This window comes from Perissodus microlepis, chromosome 3 (genome assembly GCF_051167445.1).
Source record: "Perissodus microlepis isolate ML-2025 ecotype Zambia chromosome 3, ASM5116744v1, whole genome shotgun sequence".
NCBI lineage: Eukaryota > Metazoa > Chordata > Actinopteri > Cichliformes > Cichlidae > Perissodus > Perissodus microlepis.
In genome coordinates this window covers 30070449-30096957 of record NC_140463.1, presented here as the reverse complement: position 1 = coordinate 30096957, position 26509 = coordinate 30070449, and the positions used below count along the sequence as shown (strand labels likewise).

Here is a 26509-nt window from a genome sequence, read left to right as displayed (position 1 = left end):
CCTAAAGGCACATTTTAGTGTCTTTTTTATCTTTGGTGATTTTGGGGGATTCTTCCTGTGTTGAACCCTGCTGTCATTTGCTTTCCCATTCCAACCAAACAGCATTCTAGCTCCCCATTGGGCCAGTTGATGGAGAACACAGAGGTGATTCTCTACATCCACTGTGTTGGTTGATTTTCACACCATCTCTCTCTTGGGATGGCCAATGTTAAGCAAAGGGGACAACAAAAGGTGGTATATGTCAAAGAAACAGGACCCAAGGTTTCCCAGCAGAACATTGTCCAAACACCCCACAAGAGCTGCATCATAGTTTGGTGAAATTCTTACACTTGCACATGTTCCCTCCTAACACCTCAACTTTGAGGAAAAAATGTCACCAATGGGTGCTATGATGACGAGATGATGAATGTTATTAGCTGTCAGCAGTCATACTGTTAATGCCTGACTGGTGAGCTGCATGACCAAGAAGCAATGAAAATAACTGAATGGATTGTAATTCATTAGAATACAAGCAGTAAAGGTTATTCATTGTTTTTATTTAAAGGTGCAACAATAAGACAGTGAATGGGGCTCCTTGTGACATAAATACGCTGTTTATTAACAAGCAACAGTAAGACAGTTATTATTTCTACTTCCATGTTCCCTGCTGCAGGTCTGTTCACCCCTCCCTCCCCTGCTGATGACTCCTCCGTTCCACATACCCGTCTACATGTACATAATCTATACATACAATCGATATTAACAACAGGTTAAATAAAAGTGCTGAAAATTCATGCTACAGTGCTGTGCTAAATCAAGACCTACGAGTCCCCTTTTGCAAAGAGGTAAAACTTCATTTCTTTACAAATGTTTCATTTGTAAACCTCCCAAACAATTCCTTTAAATCAGTCAATTACTGTCAGATTTCTAATAATAATTTAACTAACCGAAATCTAATGTTGAGCCGTTGAATGAACTCTGTGTGATGCTACAGTTCAATGTGTGTAAACCTTAACCTCGTACAAGACATTCAACAAGTTTACAGATACGTACCACATCCTATCCACATTATACAGTCAAAAAAGTCCAAAAATGTTTACGCTTTATAGGAGACACATGAGAGTGGCTGTCAGTGAAAACAATCTAAGTTCACAGGCGTCTGATACACCATGTAAAACGTCAGCGGTATAAAAGTCATCCCAGATAAGGCAGAACAAAAGCATGCCTCGTGACTTCAAATCAGAGCTTCACTGAACAGTGACATGAGAGAAAACAAAATAAAGTGCCTATTGTGTGAATATGCAAAGATGAGAGCTGCTGTACATGAGCAGAGGTTCTGGACAGAGTTGTTTTTGAAGTGTGTCGGGGTGCTGTTAGAGCGGGACGTGTCCTCAGGAGCTCAGCGCAGTGAGTTGGTGGGCATACAGTCACACAGAGCCCTCCTCTCCGTCCTCAGCACCAGCGTCTCTGTCTGCAGCAGGAAACAAACAAACAAAAAAACCACAACATTTTACTACATTAAATATCAGGTTTCTGACCTGTTGTCTTCATCAGCTGCAAAATGTTCTAAAAATCAAATATTAAAACGTTTCATTTAAAGCATTTGATATGTTTCTATGTTCTATTGTGAATAATTGCACAGTATCCCAATTTACTTAGATTAGGGTTTGTATTTCCCTGTGATATTTTGATACAGTTATAATTTTAAAAATACATTTGCCATTTATCTGGATGCTATTCTAAGAGTTTTAACCATAGATGCTGCCACGTGATTTTTATTACATGACAGCTTTTTCAAACCTCGCAGATTTAAACAAATATAAGCCACAACATCACGACTGCAAATAAAACATAAACATCGACATAAAAGAAAACTGAATAAAGAGGTTTAACCGAATTACAAAGAATTTCTAAGGTTTACAAAGTGTTTACTGTCCATGTCTTGCACATCGTTTTTTATTCTGCTAGTCTGTAACTCAGTTCAGTAGCTTATTGGAGGCTGGAAGAAACAATAGCTTCAGGCAGTTTGTTTTGCACTTTGGCCCTCCTGAGTCTTCTTCCTGATGGCAGAGGTTTGCCTTGAGAGGAAAGATGTGCAGTGTGCTTTGTTGCTCTGTAACAGCATGCTCACACGGGCTCTGTAAGGCCCGTACTCTTATTCCCATGACCTTCATGGCTGTTTTATGCAAGCCTGCTGTTAAGTTGCCAAACCATTGCAATTCCATATTTAATAAGGACGCCCTCTAGCATCAGCAAGCTCTGAATCACTGCTGCAGGCTTATACACAGATTATCGATGTGTATCTGCCAACAGCTAAATATTTATATGAGGACGGCTGACAGTTATTGAGTGGATTCTGATGAGCACTGGTTCATGATCAATAACTATTTTCTCTGATTTAGTGATGCTTGGAATCAGACGATTAGTTTCACACCATTTTGATGAAGTTGTTCAATCTCATCATGGTACACAGAAGAATCCACGAGTGTCAAACATAATCAGCCCGGCACGGACTCCGATCCGAGGAGGAGAGCATACATTTTGGAATTTTAAATCATATTTTAATAGGTTTTGCAGCTTCTCCTGATACTACACCAAAGTAATTAAGTAATATAAGTTTTCAGAGAACTGGGGTTACATTAGTAACCGAATGTTTTTCTTTAATCTTACATTTATATCTTACAGTTTAAATCATGCTGACACACCTCTTTCATTACTACAGCAGCATTTCTTTATCATGTAGAAAACTAAGAAATACTGTTGAACTTGCCCTTCGTTATCCTAAATGTGTAGTTAAACTTCTTTACACTGACAGTGTGGGAGTTTCATGGTCAGGAATAATGTGTCAACGTGTAGACAGATGATCCCTGTGAGCTAACAGTTCATGCTTCAGACTGCCCTAAACTTTCATCTTCGTCCACATTTTTAGTCTTGGCTCTGTATGATATCAAAAAAGGGATTACTCCTGATGTGGTCCTTTCAGGCACACAGCAGCCCCGCCCACCTGCTGTTTAAACGTTTTGTTTGCGATGGGCAGCCAATCAGATACAGAGCTACTCTAGTTCTAAGAACACAGCTGAAAATATCATAATGGATGCTGCTTAATCCACAGTTATATTAATATTAGTCATATTAGGATACGTTCTCCTACAGCAACTTGTGCACAGTGTAAAGTGTCATGCCACTTTCTCTCGCTCCGTTTCCTCCAGCCTCTCTGTGCGCCTGTGTTTGACTACAGGAGTGGAGTGAGGTGCGTGGGATGTCGGGTCACCAGCTGCCGCTCAGCACTTCCTGCCATAAATAAATCGTACCAGCTCCAGCACGCTGCCTGATCGTAGACTGTTCACTAGGTTGAGCACAGTTCTGCACATCTTACACCTCCTCTCTGTCTCCAGCCTCTACCTTCCTCCTCCTTCCACTCAGCTTTAGACTCTCCTCCTAGACCTTTCCTTTCATTTCCATTTGGACCAATCCATCCCCCCCCCCTTCCTGGCAACTGGCCATGCTGTTTGGGTCACAGGAGCTGGATCTAACTTATCTCCTTGTCTGTCAGAGTAATCAAGGGGTGCAGCGATTGTTTTCAGTCGCATTAACCTTCATTTCTTGGGTCCACACAATTAAATTATATAAACAGAGAATAAAAGTCATATCAGCTGATCCAAAAGCAGGTATGTGTGCCCTGAATTGAAATCAGTACTACAGTTCATACGTAAGCTCAGTGTGCTTGGAGTTAAAGTGTAAAATGTACAAATTCCAAAAATATTTCACAACAATCCAAACTATAGCGACAAAAAAAAAAAATCCCTATTCTTTGCAGCACAGGAATTTATAGGCACAGGTATTATGACTGCTCTTTGGCACAGTGATGGGAGTGTGTGGGTGTCTGAGGTCATTTGGAAAATAAAGCACAGCAATCTCTAAAAGCTGCGCTCCACAATTTTCATATCTAAAAACCAGGAAATAAATGAAAAAAGACTAACCCTGCGCTAAAACGCAGATGTAGACATTAACATATACTAAAACGTACCACATAATGTCACATTTAGTATATTACAATATGGGAACTGATAGAAGCAGTCGCCACCCCCACAAAGGCTCATGAAGATCAGTTATTTTATGAAATACATCAGCTGGTGCGTGAATCGCTGCAGTAGTCTCTAGAATGAAAAGGAAACTAGAGAGGACTTACCCTGGCATCTAGGTTGAAAGCGGTCTTCTTTAGATCTTGCAGCGCCCTCTGCATGAACTCAAAGGCATGACAGTCCACACACGGGCGACCTGGAAACAGCAGAAATGAGTTCAGAAACAAAGGCAGCGGCGTGAGATACCAAGTTAGTACAGAGCCAGTATCACCGATACTTATAAATGCAAATGATGTAGGGGGGAGTAGCATGCCGTGATTTATGAGGTGAATGTATCACTGATACAATTAATGTGAATGCAATTCAATGACCTCTAAATGACTGTGAATCTTGCTTTTTCCCCCACTTTTTCATTAGCACAACAAAACACACACTCATGGTTTTTCACATTTTGAGCCTGGATGTTTTTTGTATATGTGCATGACTGAAAAGCATCAAATTAGAATCCAATTTAACACTGATTTGGTGTCTTCTTGTGGCTCCAGACGTAAACTATAAAATGTATTGAGTAGAAGTAGAGAATCAGTGATCTGACCCAGATCATCATTTACAAAAAGAAACCATAAACCATATTAATGAGACTGATTACTCTCTAGCAGAAAGCGGCTGACTGCTGTGTTTTGTCATCTTTGAATTGATCATTTATTTGAAGAAACAAATATTTTAAACAAATATACAAAATTTAGCTTTGTGGAAGTGTTCATCTAGATTTTTTTTCTCATCTAGCTTTTAATTTACAAACAACATAATCAAGCTTTTCTACCTGAGCATCCATGAAGTCACACATATGTATATTTTCCTTCTAACCTGCTCGGTATGTGTGCCTTTAAGCAGCAGTGGAGGCCCAGTTTCATGATCCAAGCATACATTAATTAAGATGACCTACAATTCCCTCAACAGCACCCCTGTGAGACCTGCAGTCATTAGACTGTGGAAAGATCACCGTGGCGGACACGTACTCGTCTAAAACATCTCAAAACTTGTACTCAACAGGCGGAGGAAAAAATTAATCTAATTTTTAAATCCACCTACTTTCGGCAGGGATGACAGTCCCCGTCTCATGATCCGCATCAGCTGCCCCGACACAGACGAGCTGCAGCGCCAGCAGCAGCACCACTGCCTGCACATACCCGCTGGATGCCATGGCGACGGTGCGATCACTTACTCACCTCTGATCTGGAGAGTACAATTAGGCAAAATGTATAAATTAAAGGGCAGAAAATGTCCTACACGGCCGTCAACCAATCAAATGAGGGGGGAAAATGATGGGCTTTGTTCAGATAATGCTCCAGTTTCCAACCAGTAAATGTTTGTATGTGTTTAAAAGCTCAGCCCGCACAGAGTAATTACCGCTTATCTGACCACCTACACGGTAACCTACCGTCAATCGGCCGATGATGGTTTGCAGATTGCCAGATGAGCGCAAGATGCCCACCGAGCACTGTTGTATGGAGATTAAATTAGTGCGCATGCGTGTTGGTTGGCTGAAATTTTCTTCAGGGGCCTCGAAAACGAGACTTCCGGTGACAGCACTTAAAAAAATAAAAGCCTCGATGGGCAGTTTACCCGTAGAGTTTATTGATGGGTAGGTCATGCATTCATTAACAGGATAACAGAGAGAGAGAGCGAGAGAGAGCAATATTTACTTAAAAACTCAATGTAAAAAGCAGTATAGTTATTATTATTAAAGATACCTCATTTGATTACCTACATTTTAGAGATCAATACTGCATTTTATTCCGTAAATTGAGTGCAGTATATACATACATGCACAGTTTTAGCTATAATTCCAATATTTAAAATTGTGTATTTCCATTGACCTATTTTTACATTAATATAAATCAAATACAGCTACATTTTTATGATTTTATTTTTAAAATAGGGTGCCCGATTTACAGCCACGTTGAACAAAAGCACTAAGCTGAAACAGTTAGTCTGTTACTGCAGCACACTGAATCTTCATGTTTTTGACATTTACATGTTTATAGTCTGGCATTAAATGAGGCGACTATACAGTGTAAAGATATAGATACATATCCAATTAATATCCCATGTAATAAGTAAGAGCAAATAATAATTGACTATATAATTCTTGTAGACAGTACGAATTAGTGAAGCAAGCTCATTTAAGATGTCTTTGTGGATCTAGAGAAAGTGTATATAAGGATGCCAGGAATAGCAGAGAAGTATGTGAGGGTGGTGCGAGACATGAATGATAACAGAGTGGTGGGTGTGCAGTAGGAGTGACGGATGAGTTCAAGGTGGGAGTGGGATTACATGAGGGATGGACTCTGAGCCCCTTCTTGTTTGCAGTGGTGACAACTGGGCTGACAGATGAGTTCAGGCTGGAGTCTCTGTGGACTATGATGTTTGCAGATAACACTGTGATCCATGGAGAGAGTGTGGAGCAGGTGGAAGTATGCACAGGAGAGAAGAGGAATGAAATCAAGTAAAAGCAAGGCACAATACATGTGTGTGTGAATGAGAGGGAAACATGTGGAGAGGTGAACATTTACAGATATTGAAGGTGGATGAGATTAAATACTTGGAGTCAACCACCTAAAGCAAAAGACAAGCGCACGAGAGGGGTGAAGAAGAGAATGCAGGCGTGGTGAATTGGATGGAGACAAGTGTCAGGATAGCAGCAAGAGTGAATGAGAAAGTTTACAAGACGGTTGTGAGACCTGCTGCGATGTATGGTTTGAACAGTGGCAGTGACAAAAAGACGGACTCATGATGAAATCAGAATCAGAATCGTGTTTATTGGCCAAGTATATGTGCAGACACATACAGGGAATTTGGTTCCGGTAGATGGTGGCTCTCAAGCACAGCAATGTAAATCACACACACACACAGCAATGTAAATCACACACACACACACACACACACACACACACACACACACACACACACACACACACGTGTCTATATACACACATTACACATACATACACATACATACACAAAGCTGTGTAAACCAACTATAAATAACTAATCTAAACTTATATACATAAAATACAGAAATGAATGAGGTGGAATGAATACTAGAGAATGTACATAAGGTGCAGTTGCACTCTGGCAGTTGGAGCAGTGTGACAGTTCAACTGTTTAGGAGGGAGATGGCGAGGGGAAAGAAACTGTTCCTATGTCGGGTGGTCCTGGTCTGCAAGCTTCTGTACTGTCTGCCAGAGGGCAGCAGATCAAAAAGTCTGTGTCCAGGGTGTGAGGGGTCTGTGATGATTTTCCCTGCCCGTTTCCTGGTTCTTGAGAGGTACAGATCCTGGATGGAGGGCAGGGGGGCGCCGATGATCCTTTCTGCTGCCCGTACAGTCCGCTGCAGTCTGCTCCTGTCCTGTTTAGTGGCTGCTCCATACCAGACTGTGATGGAGGAGCACAGGACAGACTCAATGACCGCAGTGTAGAACTGGATCAGCAGCTCCTGTGGAAGACTGTACTTCCCCAGTTGTCTCAGGAAGTACATCCTCTGCTGGGTCTTTTTGAGGATGGAGTTGATGTTGGTCTCCCACTTTAGGTCCTGGGAGATGGTTGTACCCAGGAACTTGAAGGTCTTCACAGTCGACACAGGGCTGTCTGATATGGTGAGGGGGAGCAGAGTTGAGGGATGTCTCCTGAAGTCCACTGTCATCTCTACAGTTTTAAGAGTGTTCAGCTCCAGATTGTGCTGACTGCACCAGAGTACCAGCCGCTCAACTTCCTGCCGGTATGCAGACTCATCACCATCTTGAATGAGGCCAATGACAGTGGTGTCATCTGCAAACTTTAGGAGTTTAACAGCCGAGTTCTTGGAGGTGCAGTCGTTAGTGTAGAGGGAGAACAGTAGTGGTGAGAGGACACATCCTTGAGGGGCACCAATACTGAGGGACCGAGTTTCAGAGGTGATCTCCCCCAGCCTCACTTGTTGCTTTCTATCTGTCAGGAAGCTGGTGATCCCCTGACAGGTAACTGGTGACACGCTGAGCTGGCAGAGTTTGGAGGAGAGAAGTTCAGGCACAATGGTGTTAAAAGCCGAACTAAAGTCCACAAACAGGACCCTGGCATACGTTCCCGGGCGGTCAAGGTGTTGCAGGATGTAATGCAGCCCCATGTTCACTGCATCATCCACTGACCTGTTTGCCCGGTAGGCAAACTGCAGAGGGTCTAGCTGGTGGCCTGTTATGTCTTTCAGATGGGTTAACACCAGTCGTTCGAAGGATTTCATGACCACAGACGTCAAGGCGACAGGTCTGTAGTCATTCAGTCCTGTGATGGTGGGTTTCTTGGGAACAGGGATGATGGTGGAGCGTTTGAAGCAGGAGGGAACTTCACACAGCTCCAGGGATCTGTTGAAGATGCGAGTAAAGATGGGAGCCAGCTGTTCGGCACAGGTTTTGAGGCAGGAGGGTGAGACACCGTCTTGTCCGGGGGCTTTCCTGGGCTTCTGTTTCTGGAATAGTCGGCTCACATCCTCAGTGTGTATTCTGAGTTTCAGGGAGGAGGAAAGGGGGGTGAGAGGTGTGGTGGAGGTCGTTGAGTCTGGATTGGAGAGGGTGGTGGTGGTCGTTGAGTCTGGATTGGGGAGGGTGGGATGTTGAAGAGGAAAGTCCCAGAGAAGATTCATGGATGTAGTGAGGGAGAGCTGGTGTGACAGGGGAAGATGTCAGGGATACGGTGGCAGGTGAACTGCTGTGGCAACTCCTAAAGGTCGCAGCCCGAAGAAGACATATTTTAAGATAAGAGGACATAATAATAATAATAATAATAATAATAATAATAATAATAATAATAATATGCTTTATTCATCCTAGAGGTGGGAAAGTTAAGCACAGCAAACATATGACATCGATTAAATGGGTTGGATATGCTGTGGTTTCCTGGGCTTCTGTTTCTGGAATAGTCGGCTCACATCCTCAGTGTGTATTCTGAGTTTCAGGGAGGAGGAAAGGGGGGTGAGAGGTGTGGTGGAGGTCGTTGAGTCTGGATTGGAGAGGGTGGTGGTGGTCGTTGAGTCTGGATTGGGGAGGGTGGGGGTGGTCGTAGAGTCTTGATTGGGGAGGGTGGTAGTGGTCGTTAGGTCTGGATTGGGGAAGGTGGGGGTGGTCGTTCAGACTGGATTGGGGAGGGGGGGTGAAGGGGGGAGAGGTGGAAGGTGTGTTGGGGGTCAATGTCTGAAGCAATGAATCCATCAAAGGGATGGCTCAGGTTCAGCAGTTTGGATCTTTAGAGAAACAAGGTTGAGATGGTTTATACAAGTGCAGAGGAGGGATAGTGGATATATTAGACAAAGGATGTTGAAGAGGAAAGTCCCAGAGAAGATTCATGGATGTAGTGAGGGAGGGCTGGTGTGACAGGGGAAGATGTCAGGGATACGGTGGCAGGTGAACTGCTGTGGCAACTCCTAAAGGTCGCAGCCCGAAGAAGACATATTTTAAGATAAGAGGACATAATAATAATAATAATATGCTTTATTCATCCTAGAGGTGGGAAAGTTAAGCACAGCAAACATATGACATCGATTAAATGGGTTGGATATGCTGTGGTTTAACATAACAGACTGCTTAAATGCAGTAAAAGCAGCATAGGAAACATCGGGGACCAGTGAGAAGTGTGGCTGCCAGTGTAGTGTATTAAACTGTGACAGGGCAGGGTTGAAATAACCTGTTACTATGACAATACAGATGTTTCTCTGCTCTGCAGATGTGTAGCACTGTATTACATGAGGTAACAAAGACTTCCCGGATCTGCCCTTGTTTACACCTTCCTTCTTAAAACTTTATTAACCACACACTGTGTAACAGTTCCACACTTAAAGGTGGATTTCACCCGGTCTCCTCGCGGCTCTGCGTTCACAATTGCCCCCCACCCCACCCCGGGTTATGGGCGGGGTCCTGACTGCTGTTTTCTTAGGTAGCCTGTTAAAATGCCCGAACTCAAAACACTTCTTTTTCCAAGATGGCGTCGATGAAGGACAGCGACACCGGCCTGTGGCTTCACAACAAACTAGGATCCACGGACGAGCTCTGGACGCCTCCGAGCATCGCTTCGCTCCTCACCGTGTCGGTTATCGACAACATACGGCTGTGTTTTTCGAGCTTGTCGCCGCCGGTGAAGCTGAAACTCCTGCTCGGGATGCTGCACCTTCCGCGGAGGACCGTTGACGAGGTGGGTTAGCTCGCTGTTAGCCTGGAAGGTACGATAAGTTGTTACCTCGGATTCACGGCTGAGAAACGAGCCGATAATTGCGCTAGATTTTAACAAGCACTGAGGTCCCTGTGACGGTTTAGTGGCATATTTAAAAGCCTAACAATATTAATAAACCTTTCCAGCTAACATTATGCTACCATATTTATCCGAAGGCTAACTGAAGAAGCGGCAAACTCGTTATTTCCTCGACATGCTCCCCATTTTTTTTCTTTTTTTAAACCCTGCCTTCAATGCACGAAACACATTTACACTTTTACCCTCTAACGACAGGATGCTCCCGAGCTGACTTTACCCCTGCGCACATTTGTCTTTCCAGCGGTTGTTTACCGGCTACAGCGAGCAACGCTAGCCTAGCGGTGCTCGCACGGACATTGTGATGGGATGGGCGGCTGAGAGCTGGCGTTAGGCTGGAGGGCGGTACTAGCTCCCGGACCCACTGATCACCTGTTCCCCCCGCAGGAAACGATACACAGCCGTCATTTGTGTGGCTTATATAGCCAGACTGTTCATTAACAAATGCAAAGTTATTAAGCTAATTATTAATGGGGTTTCTTAAAACAAGCATTCAAGTGTGTTGTTTAAGTGAAATTGGCGGCTAAGCTCAGGAGTAATTTCCCGTATGCAAACCACGGAAGCTCTTGGCTGTTTTAATGCAAATATTTATTTTAATTAAGTGGTTTTGAAGGAGAGCAGCAAGTGTGAAAGGGAAGGTTTACTAGATGGTAGCGAGTCTTGCTATGATGAATGTTTTGGAACAGTGGCTCTGACAAAAAGAGACAAGACCGAGCTGAAAATGTTAATATTTAGACAGAAATGAAAAGAAATCAATTGAGTTCAAGGCTGAGATGGTTTGGACATGTGCAGAGGAGGGAGAGTGGATCTATTGGACAAAGGATGTTGAAAATGGAGCTGCCAGACAGGAGGAAAAAGAAAACGCCTCAGAAGAGATTCATGGATGTAGTGAAGGAGGACATGTAGTAGGTGTGGAGGGAGAAAAAGGCGATACTTCATAGACACAGGGCCACCAAATATTAATATTTTGTAGTTAAATGCCTTCAGCTCTTTTTAACCACCATCCTGAGATAACGTTAGCTGAGCAAACTTGCATTAAATTGGTTCAACTGTTTGAGAGCAAGCTAATGGCTCAGTCACAGGAGTAAAAATAGGAGAGCTACCTCCTTATAGCTTAAAAAGAATTGATGTCTGCCTGGTGATTGCATGCAACAGATTATAACTTGTGGTTGCTCACAGCTTGAGGATCTTGCACTCATGACCACTTTTGATCACAAGGAAATTGCACAAGTCCCCTGATAGGAGGCCACCTTTCTGCAGACAGTCACAATCTTGCTTGGACTGACTCCAGTCACTCTTAGAGAGACAGATCAAGGCTTGCAAATAAGTGCTGTCTAGCTTATAAACACAGACAGATTGCCAACATGCTGCCATCAGTCTGAATGAGTCTCTGTCAATGAGCGCAATGCTACTTGCTGCCAGCTGTTTGTAGGATACAACTGATAATGAAAGTTTAAATTTGAGGAAAAAATTTGCAGTTAAAGAAATGTGCTAAATCACAATATATTTTGACGCAATATTCACCATATTGAAAAATGCTAAAAATTATGATATTGCATCGTGGGGTGTCTGGTGATGCAGAGCGTTGGTGTGACAGAAGAGGATGTTAGGGCTAGGGTACATGACAATATATATCATGCTGCAAACAATATCTCTGTGGCATTGGCTGCTATGGCCATAAAAAGGGGAGAAACTCATGGCGTGGTCCTCATCCCCCCTGACCTCAACCCTATTGAGAACCTTAGAGCATCCTCAAGGAAAAGATCTATGAACTCAAGTTCAATGGATGCAAGAACTGTGAAGGTTCTATCAAAGAAGGGATCCCATGTTAACATGTAACTTGGTTTGTTAAGATGTTTTTGATTGAAACAGCTTGTGATTTCAGTAATGCTGCATATTGAGCAAATGACCAATTTTCAGTTCTTTACAACCAATAAAAGGTTTTGAAACTGCATAATCATTTGGAACAGTGCATTTTAAGTTTACTTTTGCAAAAACATAGTTATCATTGTGAGGTTGCTCTGGTGATGACTTGAATTATACTGACTGTCATTTGCATCAACTATGGAGGAAAGTCAGTGACGAATATCATTTGCAAAGTATTTTGGAACAGGGTTTATTTTGGCAACACTGAACCTATAAGTGCAGGGAGGTGGACAGACTCTATAGCCTTAACTCTGTCATGTGGATATTAACATGACTGCATTTAATGGTTGGTTGAAGCTGGCGTCCTCCTCGTGTTGCATGTTGGATGGCTTCCCTTTGATAAACATCACTGCACAAAATCAGGTTTCTTTGTATCCAGTTGTTAAAGTCTTGAAATTGCAGTTATGTGAATGTTGATTCATGCTGGATTTTCCAGAGATGGAGGAGGTGTGAATTTAAAAGATGGAAAAATGGAAAATACTCTGGGATAATAACTAGTGTTCAGAATATTTTTATATTATTTCAGTCACACTCTGAGGGTTTGATTAATCTGGACTTTTTTGTCTGTACAGGAGTGATTATTTATCTTACAATTTGTAAAGTGTCGGGGTGGTGTGTGTCAGGTGTGAGCTAGAAGTGCCTAATATCATTAGGTTTGAGGAAACTAAAAGAAATTGTCTTAAAAACTGTAATTTCCCCTTGTCTCTTTTTAATGTGTGTATTACAAAGCTGAAATGCTGACATTAAAGGTCTTATGAATGCAACTTCAATAAACGTAACAACAAATTTGGATTGTTTAGCGTACAGCAGTAAGTGACATAGGCTATTAAGACGGTTGTTTGGAAACATTACTGCACGTTTAATAGTTTGGTTTGTGGTCTGTACCTTTTTTAAAGGAAAAGTTAAAGTGATTACACACACTCATATTCAAGCTGTCCGGGAGGATATGATGCAATTTGTTTCTTCATGTAAGCAACCGGTGTTTTCTGAACCATGAGTGCAGACCAAAAATAGATTCACAGACTCAGTTGTGTGCTGTTAACCTGTGGAACTAATGCTAAAGTAACTACAGTGACTGTAGGTTTCACTAACACCACCTTTCTTGCCAGATGAAGGAGGCCCTGTCGGAGATAATCCAGCTCGCTACGGTGGACTCAGAGCCCTGGGTGCTGATGGTTGCAGACATCCTCAAGTCCTTCCCAGAGACCGGCTCTCTGAATCTGGACTTGGAGGAGCAGAATCCAAATGTGCAGGATATTCTCGGAGAGCTCAGGGAGAAAGGTAGTTTTATATTAATTTGCATCATTTCCGGGTGAGCGCTGATGTCTTAAACATTTAAATAAATGCAAATGCATAGCTACAGTGTCTTTGCTTTAACTATATTCAGATCACTTGCGGAGCCATTCTGAGCCATGAAAACTACCCAGGTGGTTTCTGGTGTAGACGGATCTTATGTAGTACAGTGGTTTCCCCTCAAGTTCATGTTGTTTTATCTGTAAACTGGAAGGCAAGATGACCACAAGCCAGACTCAAAAGGTTTAAAGTGGAAGCACTTCTGCTATTTTTTCCTGTCGCTGTATTTAGATTAGTGTTGATTGCAGAAACATAACTCCACACTTAGGCTTTTATTTAAATTATGTCATGTTTTGATATTTTACTTAAATATTTACTTGTATTTCATTTAGATTTAGTTCCTTAATTTTATACTAACTTTAAGTTTTTACTACTTGAGCTCTATTTAACGAGCTGTCTTATATGTTGAATTCAGTTTTTTTTCAGCAGTAACAAAGGGATAAAGTATCTGTTAATGAAAAACACTCATCAGCTCAGTGAGCAGAGTCGTGTTTTATAATGCTGACCAGCCACAGACAGAGGAGCACAGTGGTCAGTGCTGCAGTTAACATCCCCACCTTTCTCTTCCTCCTCAGTGAGCGAGTGCGAGGCGTCAGCCATGCTTCCTCTGGAGTGCCAGTACCTGAATAAAAGTGCATTGACTACTCTGGTGGGACCCCTCACACCTCCCGTCAAACATTTCCAGCTGAAGAGGAAGCCCAAGAGTGCAACCCTGAGAGCAGAGCTGCTGCAGAAATGTAAGTTTATTTAATAATGGCCAATACACACGACGTCCCACAGCTATGTGGGGGGAGACTGTGGGGTGGGGTAAAAGATGTGCATTTGTGTTCATTTTACTGTGCCTGACAGACTGTCAGTGTCTGGTGTTCTTCAAGAATTGATTGTCCAACTTAACACGTTTTAAATCCATTTGTTTTATAGCTACAGAGACAGCCCAGCAGCTGAAGAAGACAGCCGGAGTGCCTTTTCATGCCAAAGGGAGAGGATTGGTCAAAAAGATTGACACCACAAGTAAGTAAAAAAAAAAAAAAAAAGTCATACTAAAAAAAGATTTAAATTATTTCACTGCATCCACGTTTGCATTACAGCTCCTCTCAAGGGGATTCCCAAAGCCCCATTCCGCAGCCCCACCACCCCCAGTATGTTCAGCCCTCCCAGTAACCGCACACCTATTGCTCCCGCACGGACGCCCCTGCGTAAGGAGCGGGGGGTCAAGGTAAGTCGTACCCAGTGTATCGTTTTTCTTACGGCTTTCATTCTTTCGTCTTTGTTCTTCACTTTCATTGAGCTCCTGCAGGATTGGAGTGACAGGGTTTTGTTTTTTTTCCTATTGTTCAGCTGTTAGATATTTCAGAGCTGGATATGGTTGGAGCTGGAAGAGAAGCTAAGAGGAGGCGAAAGACTTTGGGTAAGTAAATTTACAGCCTTAGTTAGATTTTCTCGAGCAATAAAGTGTGACGCTGTCGGTGCTTAACCTGTGCTTCTTTTTATGATATAGAAACCGAGGCTGGAGAGAAAGCAGCCAAAGAAGAAGCTGTGGTGGAAAACACCACACCCGACTACGCTGCTGGCCTCGTCTCCGCACAGGTATTTAACCCAACATATATCTACTGTTCTCTGTCACACCAGCCCCTGTTTGCCTCTCTGCCATCGTAGGTTCACTCCTTTGTGTCGTTTCTCAGAAACTGGGGTCGCTGAACGAGAATCCTCTGCCATCAACCAGCTACCTACCAGCCACACCCAGCATGGTTCCCTCCTCGTCTTACATTCCCAGCTCCGAGGCACAGCCAGGTTAGCCGCCTACCTCCCAGGGCTCAGCGCTCTCTCACTCAAACAAATAAAGTAAAATTCCCTGCTCATGCGTTTCCTTCATGTCCTCCTCCTCCAAAGCCAATGCTGGTGGTTCGGGACGGGACACGCTGCAGGCGGCCCGTCAGCCAGAGGAGTCGGCGACAGCGACCACAGGTGCCAACGCCACCTTACCGGGCCAGTACAAGCAGAGGCCGCCTATGTACAATGCAGGAACCACAGCAAACCCTGCAACTCCCACATCCCCCAGCACACCGGTATCCACCCCCGCCAGCAATGGACCACCTGCAGCTGCGACAGCCAGCCAGCCAGAGACCCCCACTCAGCCTCCCAGCACACCTCAGACCCCCACCCCGACAGCAGCCCCTACGCCACCACAGCCACAGCCCAAAAAGAACCTCTCACTTACGGTAAATAAACACCATTTCAAGACTTTCAAAGTCAGAGGATATTAAAACGTCAGCTAAATTATCTGTCCCCACTGTTTCCGACCGTCAGAGAGACCAGATGTACGCCGCCCAGGAGATGTTCAAGACCGCCAACAAGGTCACGAGGCCGGAGAAGGCCCTCATCCTGGGCTTCATGGCTGGATCCAGAGGTATGAGAGTTTATAGCTGCTTGATGCAAATATAAAAAAACAACAGCTTTTTCATAAATGCATATTACTTCCTCACAGAGCCTGTATCCAAAAGTACAGATTATTTATCTAGTTTACCATTTTACCAGTTGTATTTCCTGTCAGACCCGTTTTCATTCACTTCACCCTTTTTTTCCCCCCTTTTTTTGCAAATTAGCTTTAACACATTGTGACTTTGGTCACTAGCAGATTGCTGCAGTTGCATGTTTGGATGGAAGATGCAAACTTGTCTGCAAACTCTCAAAGTGCAGTAAAACTTGGAGATTGTGCACCTTTTAAATAAAAGTTAAACCTGTTGTAGCAGTGAGGCACATCTTCTACTATGAATGTGTTTGAACAGTCTCAATTTCCAGTTTGCGTTGAATTCACCCAGCACCTGCCAGCAACATTTTTCCCAACGAATGAAGGTCAATAAGGTCACTGGCTGGTCTCAAGGCCTGTGTAAATCTGAATTCCCTGTAGTCATTCAGAGTTTCCCCACATTTGCTGCAGGATTTTACAGAATATGTTTCAGGTTAAATGCAGTTTTAACTACAGTAGATGTGCCTCATAATTTCTCAGCATTTATGCACATCTGACAGGGCAAAAACTAACCAGCTTACCACCCTAACTCCACCCTTCTCTACCCCCCACCTATTCCCTGCAGAGAACCCATGCCCGGAGCAGGGGGACATCATCCAGATCAAGCTGAGCGAGCACACAGAGGTTTTGCCCAAAGCCGACGGCACTGGCAGCACCACCATGCTGGTAGACACAGTCTTCGAAATGAACTACTCCACAGGACAGTGGACCCGCCTCAAGAAATACAAACCCATCACCAACACCTCCTGAGGCGATGCGCTCGCTCAGGAATCCCCACTTCAGACGTGTTTACGCACAGTTACAAAGTATTTGCATACACATTTGGGCCAAATCGAGCACGGGGAGGGTGAAAGATTGTCAAGGAGAGAAAGGTTCTCCCTTTTGCTGCACCTCCAAAATGTGGGACTCTTTGAAGACTTGTTTTTTTGGGGGGTTGTTTCCCTTACCCTTTTTATTGTTTTTATGTCACTTCCGATTTCTGAATGATGCTGTTGACAGGAGAGAGATACGAGTTATTCTCACGACAGGCACCTTTGAACATTTGTACTGCGGTACAAGCATGTCACGTGTTTAGAAAGACGACGAGCCGTCTGTATTTTTCTGTGCAAATGTGACGTTTGCAGCTTATTCTTCTACATTTCAGAACCAAACCATGTTTTGTGATGACACAGAAATTAATGAAGACGGTCATTGTAAAGATGAGATGAAATAAAGAAAAAGAACTAGTTCTTAATGCTGTCCACTTCTGTTTTGGAGCCTTCTGGTAGATGTTTAATAATTTTTCATCCTTTTTTTTTTCTCAAAAGAAGGGAAGAAAATAAAATGACAGACTCCAGCAGGTGTCTCTCTTTCTTACTCACTTTGACCAGTGGGGGTTTATTTTGTGTTTAACTTATCTTACACCTTTAAACACATGCTTATTAAGATATCTCCAATGAGACAGTGTGTGTCTCCAGTGTGGTTTTGTTTCAACATTTAGTCTGCGTCCTTCCTGTGTCTGACTTCCTGCCCTGCTCATGAGAACCTTGATGTGGCTTCAGTCAAAAATAGAGTTAATTTACCAACACAGGGCAGAGATCTGCATTTGAAACAAGTATAGTTGTCTTTGTGTGTGGCATGAGCATTTCTCAAAGTCTTAGCACAGCATGAATTAGGCAGCATGTGTCCTTCCACCTCAAAACTCAGATCATAACCTGGACCTAAAAAAAAACAAAAACAAAAAAAACCTGCCAACCAGTCCAAGCTTAAAAGTGATGCTGGAGAAAGCCTGAGAGAGGAACTGACCACGACTTTAAACTGCTTCAGAATAGTGTGAATGCACTTTTTTTTTTTTAATATGTGAGCACAGGTCACCACATAGGGATCAATATCCCATAAGTGATCTAATACACTAAGAGCAAAATGTTTCTGTAAATCTTGTTGCAGTGAAATGAATATTTTTTCATTGTTTTTAATTATCCAACTAATTCTTTACTGATTGTGATTCATGTCTTGAACAGAGACACTGTATTAAAAGGCCAATTGCTGTCCTGTCCTGAGCCTGATTCGGCTTCAGGTTTATTCATGTTAAAAGTGGGTTTTCCTCCCTGTTGCCAAGTTCTTAAACAGCTGTTAGCCAGTGTGTGTTGCACCCTTGCTAATAAATCCTAAGTAACGGACTAAATGACGAGAATTTCACTCAGAAAAATTGAAATCCTGTTTTATGGGATTGTCTATGTCAGTCATGTTGTTTAGCTAATTGCTGATCATTGTACTCTGAATACAGTTATCTGGGTGGATGAGCTATTTTTAAAAAAAAATCAGCTAAAGTGTTGCCCATTGGTCCTCATGCATTTGGCCTTCTGGCCTGTGTGTGCATAAAATCACCTTGAATTCTTCATTGGAATAAGTCAAACAGGGTTTTTAAAAGAAAACCAGCTGTAATATGAAACAATACTTTTTTATTAATTAAAATGAGTTGCAACATAAAGCATGCGCCTCAGTCACTGCACTGATCTGCAACATTCATATCATCATTAAATTAAGGCTGTTTTCCTCTACCGATGTCAGATAAGTATTCCTTCATAATCTCTATTCCACTGGTGCCTGCCATTCTGTTCTGGCTTATTGGACCATCTAATGTCATCTCTATAAAGCACTTTGGTTAACACTTTATTTCCAGTGTTTAATGCATGATCATGTCTAGCCCGTACCTGATTGTCAGCTCTGTCCGTTTGCCTCTGTAGTTGCGGCACAAATCATTATTTAATGTATTCAGGAGACTTCTGCTCAGGTTCACGCTGAGTGTTTGCAGAGGTCCAATCAGTTAGAGCAACAGTAACAACCTGGGTGGCTGCGAGTGTGAACATAAACAATCAAAAGTGACCTTTTGAAAGTTAAAACAGTAATAATGAGTCTGCACGTACATGAGTGAAGCAGGTGGAAAAACAAGGGAAGTCTAACAGTGCGAGGCTTGTCTACACAAACACCCTGTCCTATGTCATACAGTGAATGCTCAGAGAGAGCTGATAGCCTTTCAGTTTGTTAAAGCTCAGGTTCATGGCAGTCTGTGAAAAGAGTAGATGACAAAATCATGACTGAATTCTTATTAGTGCAAAATCTTTCCTACTACAACATTCAAAGCAACGACTGGCTCTCTCTGTGTACTACATCAGGCAGTACCGCTACCTCAGCCAAACCAGACCTGCTCTGCAGGCTTGGTGATGACTGCTATTGTGTGAGCGTGTGCTTTTAGTTTGCTCCGGGGTCCTTCCAGCCTCCAAACGTCTTCTCCAGGTGGAGGGCCACAGCGAGGGTCAGGTGGTCCTGCAGCTTCCCTGCAACGACCTGCACGCCCAGAGGCAGACCCTCCTCACCCACACCCAGAGGACACTGAGTCACCGGCAGCCCCAGCATGTTAATTATACCTGTGTATGGAGAAAAAAAAAAAAAAAAGCAAATGTCTTAATACGTGGAATAAATCTTTTTAACAGCCATAATCCAGAAATAGAAACTTCGAAAATGACTGTCAGACATAAGATAAATCACAGACAGTGTTCAGGATGTAAAAAGGTTTTGAAGGCTCCCACAGTTCTTTTCAACTGAGCTTTAAAGGTTATTTTGCAAAGTGATGTGACTGAAAAGCACAAAGGATAACCTGCACACAGACTGCAAAAGTCCAGGTGCAAAAAACAAAACAAAACTGACCACCAAAGAGCTTTGTGTATTCCTCACTAGTACTGGTTTGGATCCTCTTGTGCCTTCATACCTGCTTTAATTCTTCATGGCACAGATTCAACAAGGTGCTTGAAACATGACAGCGTCACACAGCTGCTGCACATCCATGAAGCGAGTCTCCCGTTCCAAAAAAAAGAAAACCAACAAAAAAAACAAAAAAACAAACAAAAAAACAAACAAAAAAAAAAACGCAAAGTTGCTCTACTGGTGAGTGGAGGCCATGTGAGTACAGGGAACTCACTTATGGTCAAAAAACAAGTTTGGACCTTTCTTTGTAAATGATTGTGTGGGAAAGTCCCAGCAGATCAGCGGTTTCTGGATTTTAATGGCTGTGATATTAATCGTGATGTTGCTGTGCAGATGTTGGCTGTTAAAATAAGATCAGGTGAGAAGTGGAACGCCACTGACCAGTGTATGAGAAGTCGAAGGGTCTTAGGAGCGGGTGGTGGTGTTTGGGGGCCACTTTGGGGTGAGAGGGGTAAAGGAAAACACCATCAGCACCCAACAGCTCATCCACCTCCTTCTGCAGCTTCTCCTTCATCTGGATGATGGAGGACGGTGTTTTGGACATGCGAGTCATCTCGATCAGGCCCACAGCTGAAGACGTCGGTTCACAGAAACTTTAAATGCTATTTATTCATTTATTACTTAATCATTTTTATATATAACAGTATTTTTTTTTTTTTTTTTTTTTTTTTTTTTTTTTTATTAAATTGAGAGCTACTATTGAACACTTTGGAAGTCTGTATTGCAGCCTTTACCGATAGCAGCGAGGGTGTGGTCTGATCTTCCTATCATCCACTTCAGCAGCTCCCACAGAGGCCAAGCTGGTCGTCCTGGTTCTCCCATCAACTCAGCAAACATCTGAGGAGGCTAGGAGAAAACAAACAAAACAAAAAAATTCAGTTCTTTTAAAGGTCATAGAAAGGACACAGACTGTATTATTTCTTTATTGCTTCCTTTCAACCATGGTTGCTATTTTCTGCTGACAGACTGTCCAAGTTGTCATCATTATCGTGCCAGTAACCTGCGCCTGTGTGGCATCACTACACCAGGCTCAGGTTTAAAGTTAGTAATGATTTATTAGTCATTGAGCACCTGAAAACAGCAGAAGCCCACAGGCCACAAAAATGTTCCCGTCATGAAACCACTTCAGTCAAATATCACAAAAATGGATGTCAGGGGTAGAGAGTAGAGTAGAGTGGCTGTGTCACTAATCTTTTTTGAGTGCCAGCTCTAAAATCTTTTTGGGCTCCCTGCACTGCAGTGATGCCACTCTACTGCCCACTTTGTAAAGACGAGTACACTGGTCCCTCGTTTATTGTGGGAGTTACGTTCTAAAAATAACCCGCGATAGGTGAAATCCGCGAAGTAGCCAACTTTATTTCTTACAATTATTATAAACGTTTTAAGTCTGTAAAACCCGCCACTACGCACTTTTCTCAGACAGGCATGAACATTTTCACACTTTTCTCTCTTGTTTAAACACTCTCACAGTTCAAACCTTCGTAGAAAAAAAAAGTCCAGTATTATAGAATGAAACCAAAGGCAACCGCAGGTGCCTACGTTTCGTCGACATGTGTTGTGTTTGTTGGGGAGAAAACTTACAAACATACAGTGCAGCACTTCAGAGTCACACTGCTAGAGATCGAAGATTTATGTAAATTTGACAAGCTGAACGCACTCTGTACTGGACAGGAGACACGGCACGAGATTGACTGACAATGGTCAACAGCCAATCAGGACACAGAAAAAAAGAGCAGTAAAAAAAAAACAAAAAAAAAAACAAAAAAAAAAAAAAAACCACAAAACACAAAACAAACAAAACACAGCATGCAAAATTGCACACACAAAAAAAACAACAAAAAAACCCCCCAAAACAAACAAACAAAAAAACAACAACAGCGAAACAGCGAGGCCGCAAAAGGTGAACCGTGTTATAGCGAGGGACCACTGTACAACCCAACAGGTGGGTGTGAAATTATTCATGAGTCAAGGAAAGAAGAAAAATAGTACAGCCACATAAATTTTGGGTTTTGGTTGCAAAGTTTACCTCACTGGTTCTTATGTGATTCAAAATACAGACAAGATACAAATCTGATCTGAGAAAAAGTGCAGAAACTTAATTTTTGGAAAAATGCAGAAACAACAAAGACTGGAAACCAGTGTTTCAATACTTAACTTCTATACTGGGCAATTTGATTTAGCTCTCTTTAACTTGGTATTCTTTAAACCAAATCTATATCATTCAGGCATCTAAATGTACCAAGTTTACCCATATTTTTGTTCTTGGACTCTACCAGAACCCTTTTATGCTACAGTACTTGGAGACCAGAGCAAAACAAAATTACTGCAACCATGTCCACTGAAGTTGCAGTGTTGCCTTTGAAAGTGTTGCTTCAAAGACGGGGACTGGGTCTGTGATCACTCATCAGCTGGTGTCTTCAATTCAATCTGTGTAGCAATATGTCAACTGTGATAAATCAGAAGGAATTGCAAATCTGTTCCTCTCTAAATACACTTCACATTAACTAGTTAGAGTCCAGAACCTCAGATCTGAAACAAGTTGATTGATATTTGACGTAGTTGATACAGGACGGTGATTTAACTTCAATACAGCAACCTTGCTTTTATATAAGAATAAAACTAGGATACAACCAATTAACCACCAACTGAGTTGAGTCTCATATTACAAAGAGACAGATTAAAGACGATGCTCAACCTCTGGATGATCAGATGATCGCTGCAACTACATACAATCAATCACTGAATGCTCTTATACTGTGCCTGAGAAGACCACATAAGGACATCCCCTTACATCGCACAGAGCCAATAGTAGGAAAAGAAGAAACTCCATGGCCATGTTCAGTATGAGCATCCAGCACTGTGACAGTATAAGACATAAAATAAGGAAAAGCATAGTAGGTTCACTTTAAGTCAAACTTTCTACAACTGGTGTTCTGCATTAAAGTAGAAAGTAGCAGTAAACTGACTGTGACTAACTCACAGCCTGGTAACAGAAACGTTTCAGATTAGGTGAAGAGAACTGCGTGGATGTAACTATGTGGGCACATAAATCTCTTCCCAAGCACATAACTCTGAGTTAGTAACAAAAACTGATCACATTGTAAAGCTTTACATTTTAATGAGGAGACCTGGTTTAATGCGAGGCGTCTGCAGGAAATCTAGATGCGGGTATTGTCCTCTGAAGTAGCAGAAACATTACTCTGTGTGTGTGTGTGTGTGTGTGTGTGTGTGTGTGTGTGTGTGTGTGTGTGTGTGTGTGTGTGTGTGTGTGTGTGTGTGTGTGTGTTGCACAGGCAGCTAAACAGATTAGGGGACCATTTCTGGGCAGCAGACTACAATAGGTGCTGTGACTAAGACTCAGCCTGCTTTCTCTCTTAGTGAGACGTGCCTTATTAGCTGGAAAGTCCTAGCAACAGCAAGAAACCAATGCCTGTTTCTCTCCCTTGTCTTCATCATTCACCCGCTGACTCTTTGTCTGCTGTAAAGTTAATGTTCTGGACCTACTTTGCCCTCCTTGTCAGGAAGGACCATGTAGGTGTCCCAGATCTGGAAGCTGTAGCGGAGCTCAGGGAAATGCACTTCTTGGACTTTCACTCCGAGGTCCGCCTCCAGGCGCTCGGCTACCTGTGGAAGACCACACGAGGATTTAAAGTGTAAAACAATTCCTCCTAAGTGTGTAGGAGTTCTGCAACAGACAGGAAAAAAAAAAACAACGCACCTTCCTCTGAATGTCTACGAGCTCTTTGCTGACGGGGGTTATGAGAGGAGAGCCGCCGTCATGAGGGATGGTGAAGAACCGCAGCTTCTTTAAGTCGACCTTTGTGTTTAAGGACAACCTGTGAGCACAAGTGGAAACAATCAACAGCACTGCTGAACTACTGTAGCTAACAAACACAGTTGGGGTTTGGTTGTGTTGAGTCAGAATCTTTTGTGACAGAAATCTATACAATTCCTTGTAATTTTGGACCATTTGTTAAACAAAATATGTCCATTATGCTGATGTAAATGAAACCTCGAGATCAAGTGCTGACGTTATTACAGCCCTGGTAAAACCCTGTTTGCAGGCTACCCAAAATACCTCTCTGTAGTTAAATGCCTGTATTATGTCTCTGTGAAGGTTCTCAGTCATCCAGGTCATCGTAGTCTAAGGAGCTTGGAAAGAAAAGTGTCTGGACTTCTTTAAGTTGCTTGAAGACGTTTCACCTCTCATCCGAGAAGCTTCTTCAGTTCTAAGGTCAAATGGTGGAGAGTCCCAGATTTAAACCCAGTGGGAGTATCCCCCCCCCAAAGAGGGACAAAGGACCCCTGATGATCCTCTAATCACCTGAGCCAAGGTGTGAAAACGGGTGTGGGTCCCAATCAGCCAGGGTTTTGGGTTCCTGAGGTCAGATGTCCCAGGATGTGAGTGGGCGTTAAGGCGTCTGGGGAGGGAACTCAAAACTGGATTATAGATGGCAGAGAGTTGGTGTCGTAAACCCCCGCCTCTGTTCAAAGATGGTCGCTCACAGTGGACATAGATGCCTTCTTTCACTCCTCTTTCAAACCATCTGTCCTCTCTGTCCAAAATGTGAACATTGGCATCCTCGAAAGAGTGACCTTTATCCTTAAGATGCAGATGGACTGCTGAGTCTTGTCCTGTGGAGGTGGCTCTTCTGTGTTGTGCCATGCGCTTGTGAAGTGGCTGTTTGGTCTCTCCAATGTAGAGGTCTGGGCATTCCTCGCTGCACTGTACAGCATACACCACATTGTTAAGTCTGTGTTTTGGAGTTTTGTCTTTCGGGTGAACCAGTTTTTGTCTGAGCGTGTTGCTGGGTCTGAAATGCACCGGGATGTCATGCTTGGAGAAAACTCTCCCGAGTTTTTCTGATACACCGGCTACATAGGGGATGACAATGTTGTTGCGTCTGTCCGTCTTATCCTCCCTCGCTGGTGTCTGATCTTCTTTTCTGTGCCTCTTTGCTGACTTTAAGAACGCCCATTTAGGATAGCCGCACGTTTTGAGTGCTTCCTTTACATGTGTGTCCCTTCAGGCTTAGAGGGAACATGTTCTGCCCGGTGGTGTAGGGTCCTAATCACTCCAAGTTTGTGTTCCAGAGGGTGATGGGAGTCAAAGAGGAGGTACTGGTCCGTGTGTGTGGGCTTCCGGTAAACTTCGATGCTGAGGTTGCCGTTCTCTTCAATGTGCACAGCGCAGTCCAGGAAAGGCAAACAGTTGTCCTTTGTGTCTTCCCTGGTGAACTTGATGTTTTTATCCACAGCGTTAATGTGCGCAGTGAAGGATTCCACTTCTTGTGTCTTGATTTTGACCCAGGTGTCGTCTACATATCTGTACCAGTGGCTGGGTACTCTTCCTTTGAAAGAGCCAAGAGCCTTCCTTTCCACTTCCTCCATGTAAAGGTTGGCTACAATAGGTGACACGGGGGAGCCCATGGCACAGCCATGTTTTTGTCTGTAGAAGCCTTTGTTGTATTTGAAGTATGTTGTGGTGAGGCAGAGGTCTAACAGTGTGCAAATCTGATCGGGTGTGAAGTTGGTCCTGTCCTCCAAGGAGCTGTCTTCTTGTAGTCGTTTTCTGACAGTCTCCACGGCCTCCGTGGTGGGTATGCAAGTGAAGAGAGACTACATCAAAGGACACCATGGTTTCATCTGGATCCAGGGTAAGTTTCTGGACCTTGTAGGTGAAGTCAGTGGAGTTCTTGATGTGGTGTGGGGTGTTCCCCACGAGAGGTGCAAGGATGGTAGCCAGGTGTTTTGCAATGTTGTAAGTGGCTGAGTTTATGCTACTGACTATGGGTCTGAGTGGGACAGCTTCCTTGTGGATTTTAGGAAGTCTGTAAATGCAGGGTATGGCATCCCCTGGGTAAAGGCGGTGATTTGTAAGGCGGTCAATGATTTTGTCCTTTTCAAGGTCTTGAAGGCAAGCTATAACTTTCTTTTTGTAGTTGCTTGTGGGGTCTCGCTTTAAGGCTTCGTAGGTATTGTTGTCACTGAAGAGAGTAGTGATCTTTGTGTGGTAATCTGTAGTGTTTAGGACCACGGTGCATCTTCCCTTATCAGCTGGTAAAATAGTGATGTTGTGGTCTTTGCTCAGGGAAGCGACGGCCTTCTTTTCTTGTATTGTGAGGTTGGATGGAGGGACTTTGGCACTGGAGAGCGTGGCTGAGACTTTCATCCTGATTTGCTCTGCTTCCGTCTGTGATAATTTATTAATCCGTATGGCGGTTTCTGTGGCTGTGATGAGGTCCACTATGGGCAACTGTTGTGGAGAAATGGCAAAATTGAGTCCTTTGGCTAATACTCTCTTTACAGGTTCAGTGAGATTCCGGTCTGAAAAGTTCTTTACCCATTTCTCCTGACTGTCCTCAGGTGTGTTTTCTTCTCTGAGTTGTGTAGGTTCAGAATGAGGAGTGTTTTATAAAGCAAGGTGTGAAATTTCCTGCGTTGTCTTTCTTTTCCTTTAGAGTGTTGGGCCCGCTGAGCCTTGTCCACAAACTTGTAAACCTCTTCTAAGATTGGAGAGGGTAGATTGGAGAGGGTAGAAGGGACTCTCCGCCATTTGACCTTA

At 43.2% G+C, this 26509-nt stretch overlaps 3 protein-coding genes across 3 annotated transcripts in view; 1 reads left to right on the top strand and 2 right to left on the bottom strand.

Moving 5' to 3' along the window:
• Positions 1-515: 515 nt before the first annotated feature.
• nicol1 (NELL2 interacting cell ontogeny regulator 1) lies at positions 516-5612 on the bottom strand. The gene is made up of 4 exons (XM_084923957.1): positions 5503-5612; positions 5154-5297; positions 4169-4257; positions 516-1450 (listed from the first exon to the last, which is right to left on the bottom strand). Exons 2-4 carry the CDS (start codon positions 5263-5265, stop codon positions 1379-1381), a joined length of 273 nt encoding a protein of 90 aa, XP_084780083.1. The 5' UTR covers positions 5266-5297; positions 5503-5612; the 3' UTR covers positions 516-1378.
• A 4193-nt stretch (positions 5613-9805) lies between these two features.
• Positions 9806-17062, top strand: nelfa (negative elongation factor complex member A). The gene is made up of 11 exons (XM_084923955.1): positions 9806-10280; positions 13430-13601; positions 14249-14410; positions 14595-14684; positions 14762-14889; positions 15012-15081; positions 15172-15260; positions 15356-15464; positions 15564-15892; positions 15981-16080; positions 16766-17062. Exons 1-11 carry the CDS (start codon positions 10071-10073, stop codon positions 16948-16950), a joined length of 1644 nt encoding a protein of 547 aa, XP_084780081.1. The 5' UTR covers positions 9806-10070; the 3' UTR covers positions 16951-17062.
• A 1559-nt stretch (positions 17063-18621) lies between these two features.
• Positions 18622-26509, bottom strand: part of faah2b (fatty acid amide hydrolase 2b) — a 30741-nt gene continuing 22853 nt past the window's right edge. Inside the window, exons 7-11 of the mRNA XM_084923956.1 lie at positions 23663-23780; positions 23449-23568; positions 20679-20790; positions 20326-20514; positions 18622-19607 (exon numbers count right to left, since the gene is read on the bottom strand). Coding sequence (XP_084780082.1) covers positions 19432-19607; positions 20326-20514; positions 20679-20790; positions 23449-23568; positions 23663-23780 — 715 coding nt within the window. The 3' untranslated portion in view covers positions 18622-19431. The remainder of the gene's footprint in view (positions 19608-20325; positions 20515-20678; positions 20791-23448; positions 23569-23662; positions 23781-26509) is intronic.

What these genes read in the sequence shown, in the direction of transcription:
- nicol1 (XM_084923957.1), bottom strand. Translation starts at nt 5,265, where the DNA reads ATGGCATCCAGCGGGTATGTGCAGGCAGTGGTGCTGCTGCTGGCGCTG. An exon ending in GACTGTCATCCCTGCCGAAA is followed by an intron (nt 4,258 to 5,153) that starts GTAGGTGGATTT and finishes TGCTGTTTCCAG; the next exon opens with GTCGCCCGTGTGTGGACTGT. An exon ending in CTTTCAACCTAGATGCCAGG is followed by an intron (nt 1,451 to 4,168) that starts GTAAGTCCTCTC and finishes TTCCTGCTGCAG; the next exon opens with ACAGAGACGCTGGTGCTGAG.
- nelfa (XM_084923955.1), top strand. Translation starts at nt 10,071, where the DNA reads ATGGCGTCGATGAAGGACAGCGACACCGGCCTGTGGCTTCACAACAAA. An exon ending in CGCGGAGGACCGTTGACGAG is followed by an intron (nt 10,281 to 13,429) that starts GTGGGTTAGCTC and finishes CTTTCTTGCCAG; the next exon opens with ATGAAGGAGGCCCTGTCGGA. An exon ending in CTTCATGGCTGGATCCAGAG is followed by an intron (nt 16,081 to 16,765) that starts GTATGAGAGTTT and finishes TATTCCCTGCAG; the next exon opens with AGAACCCATGCCCGGAGCAG.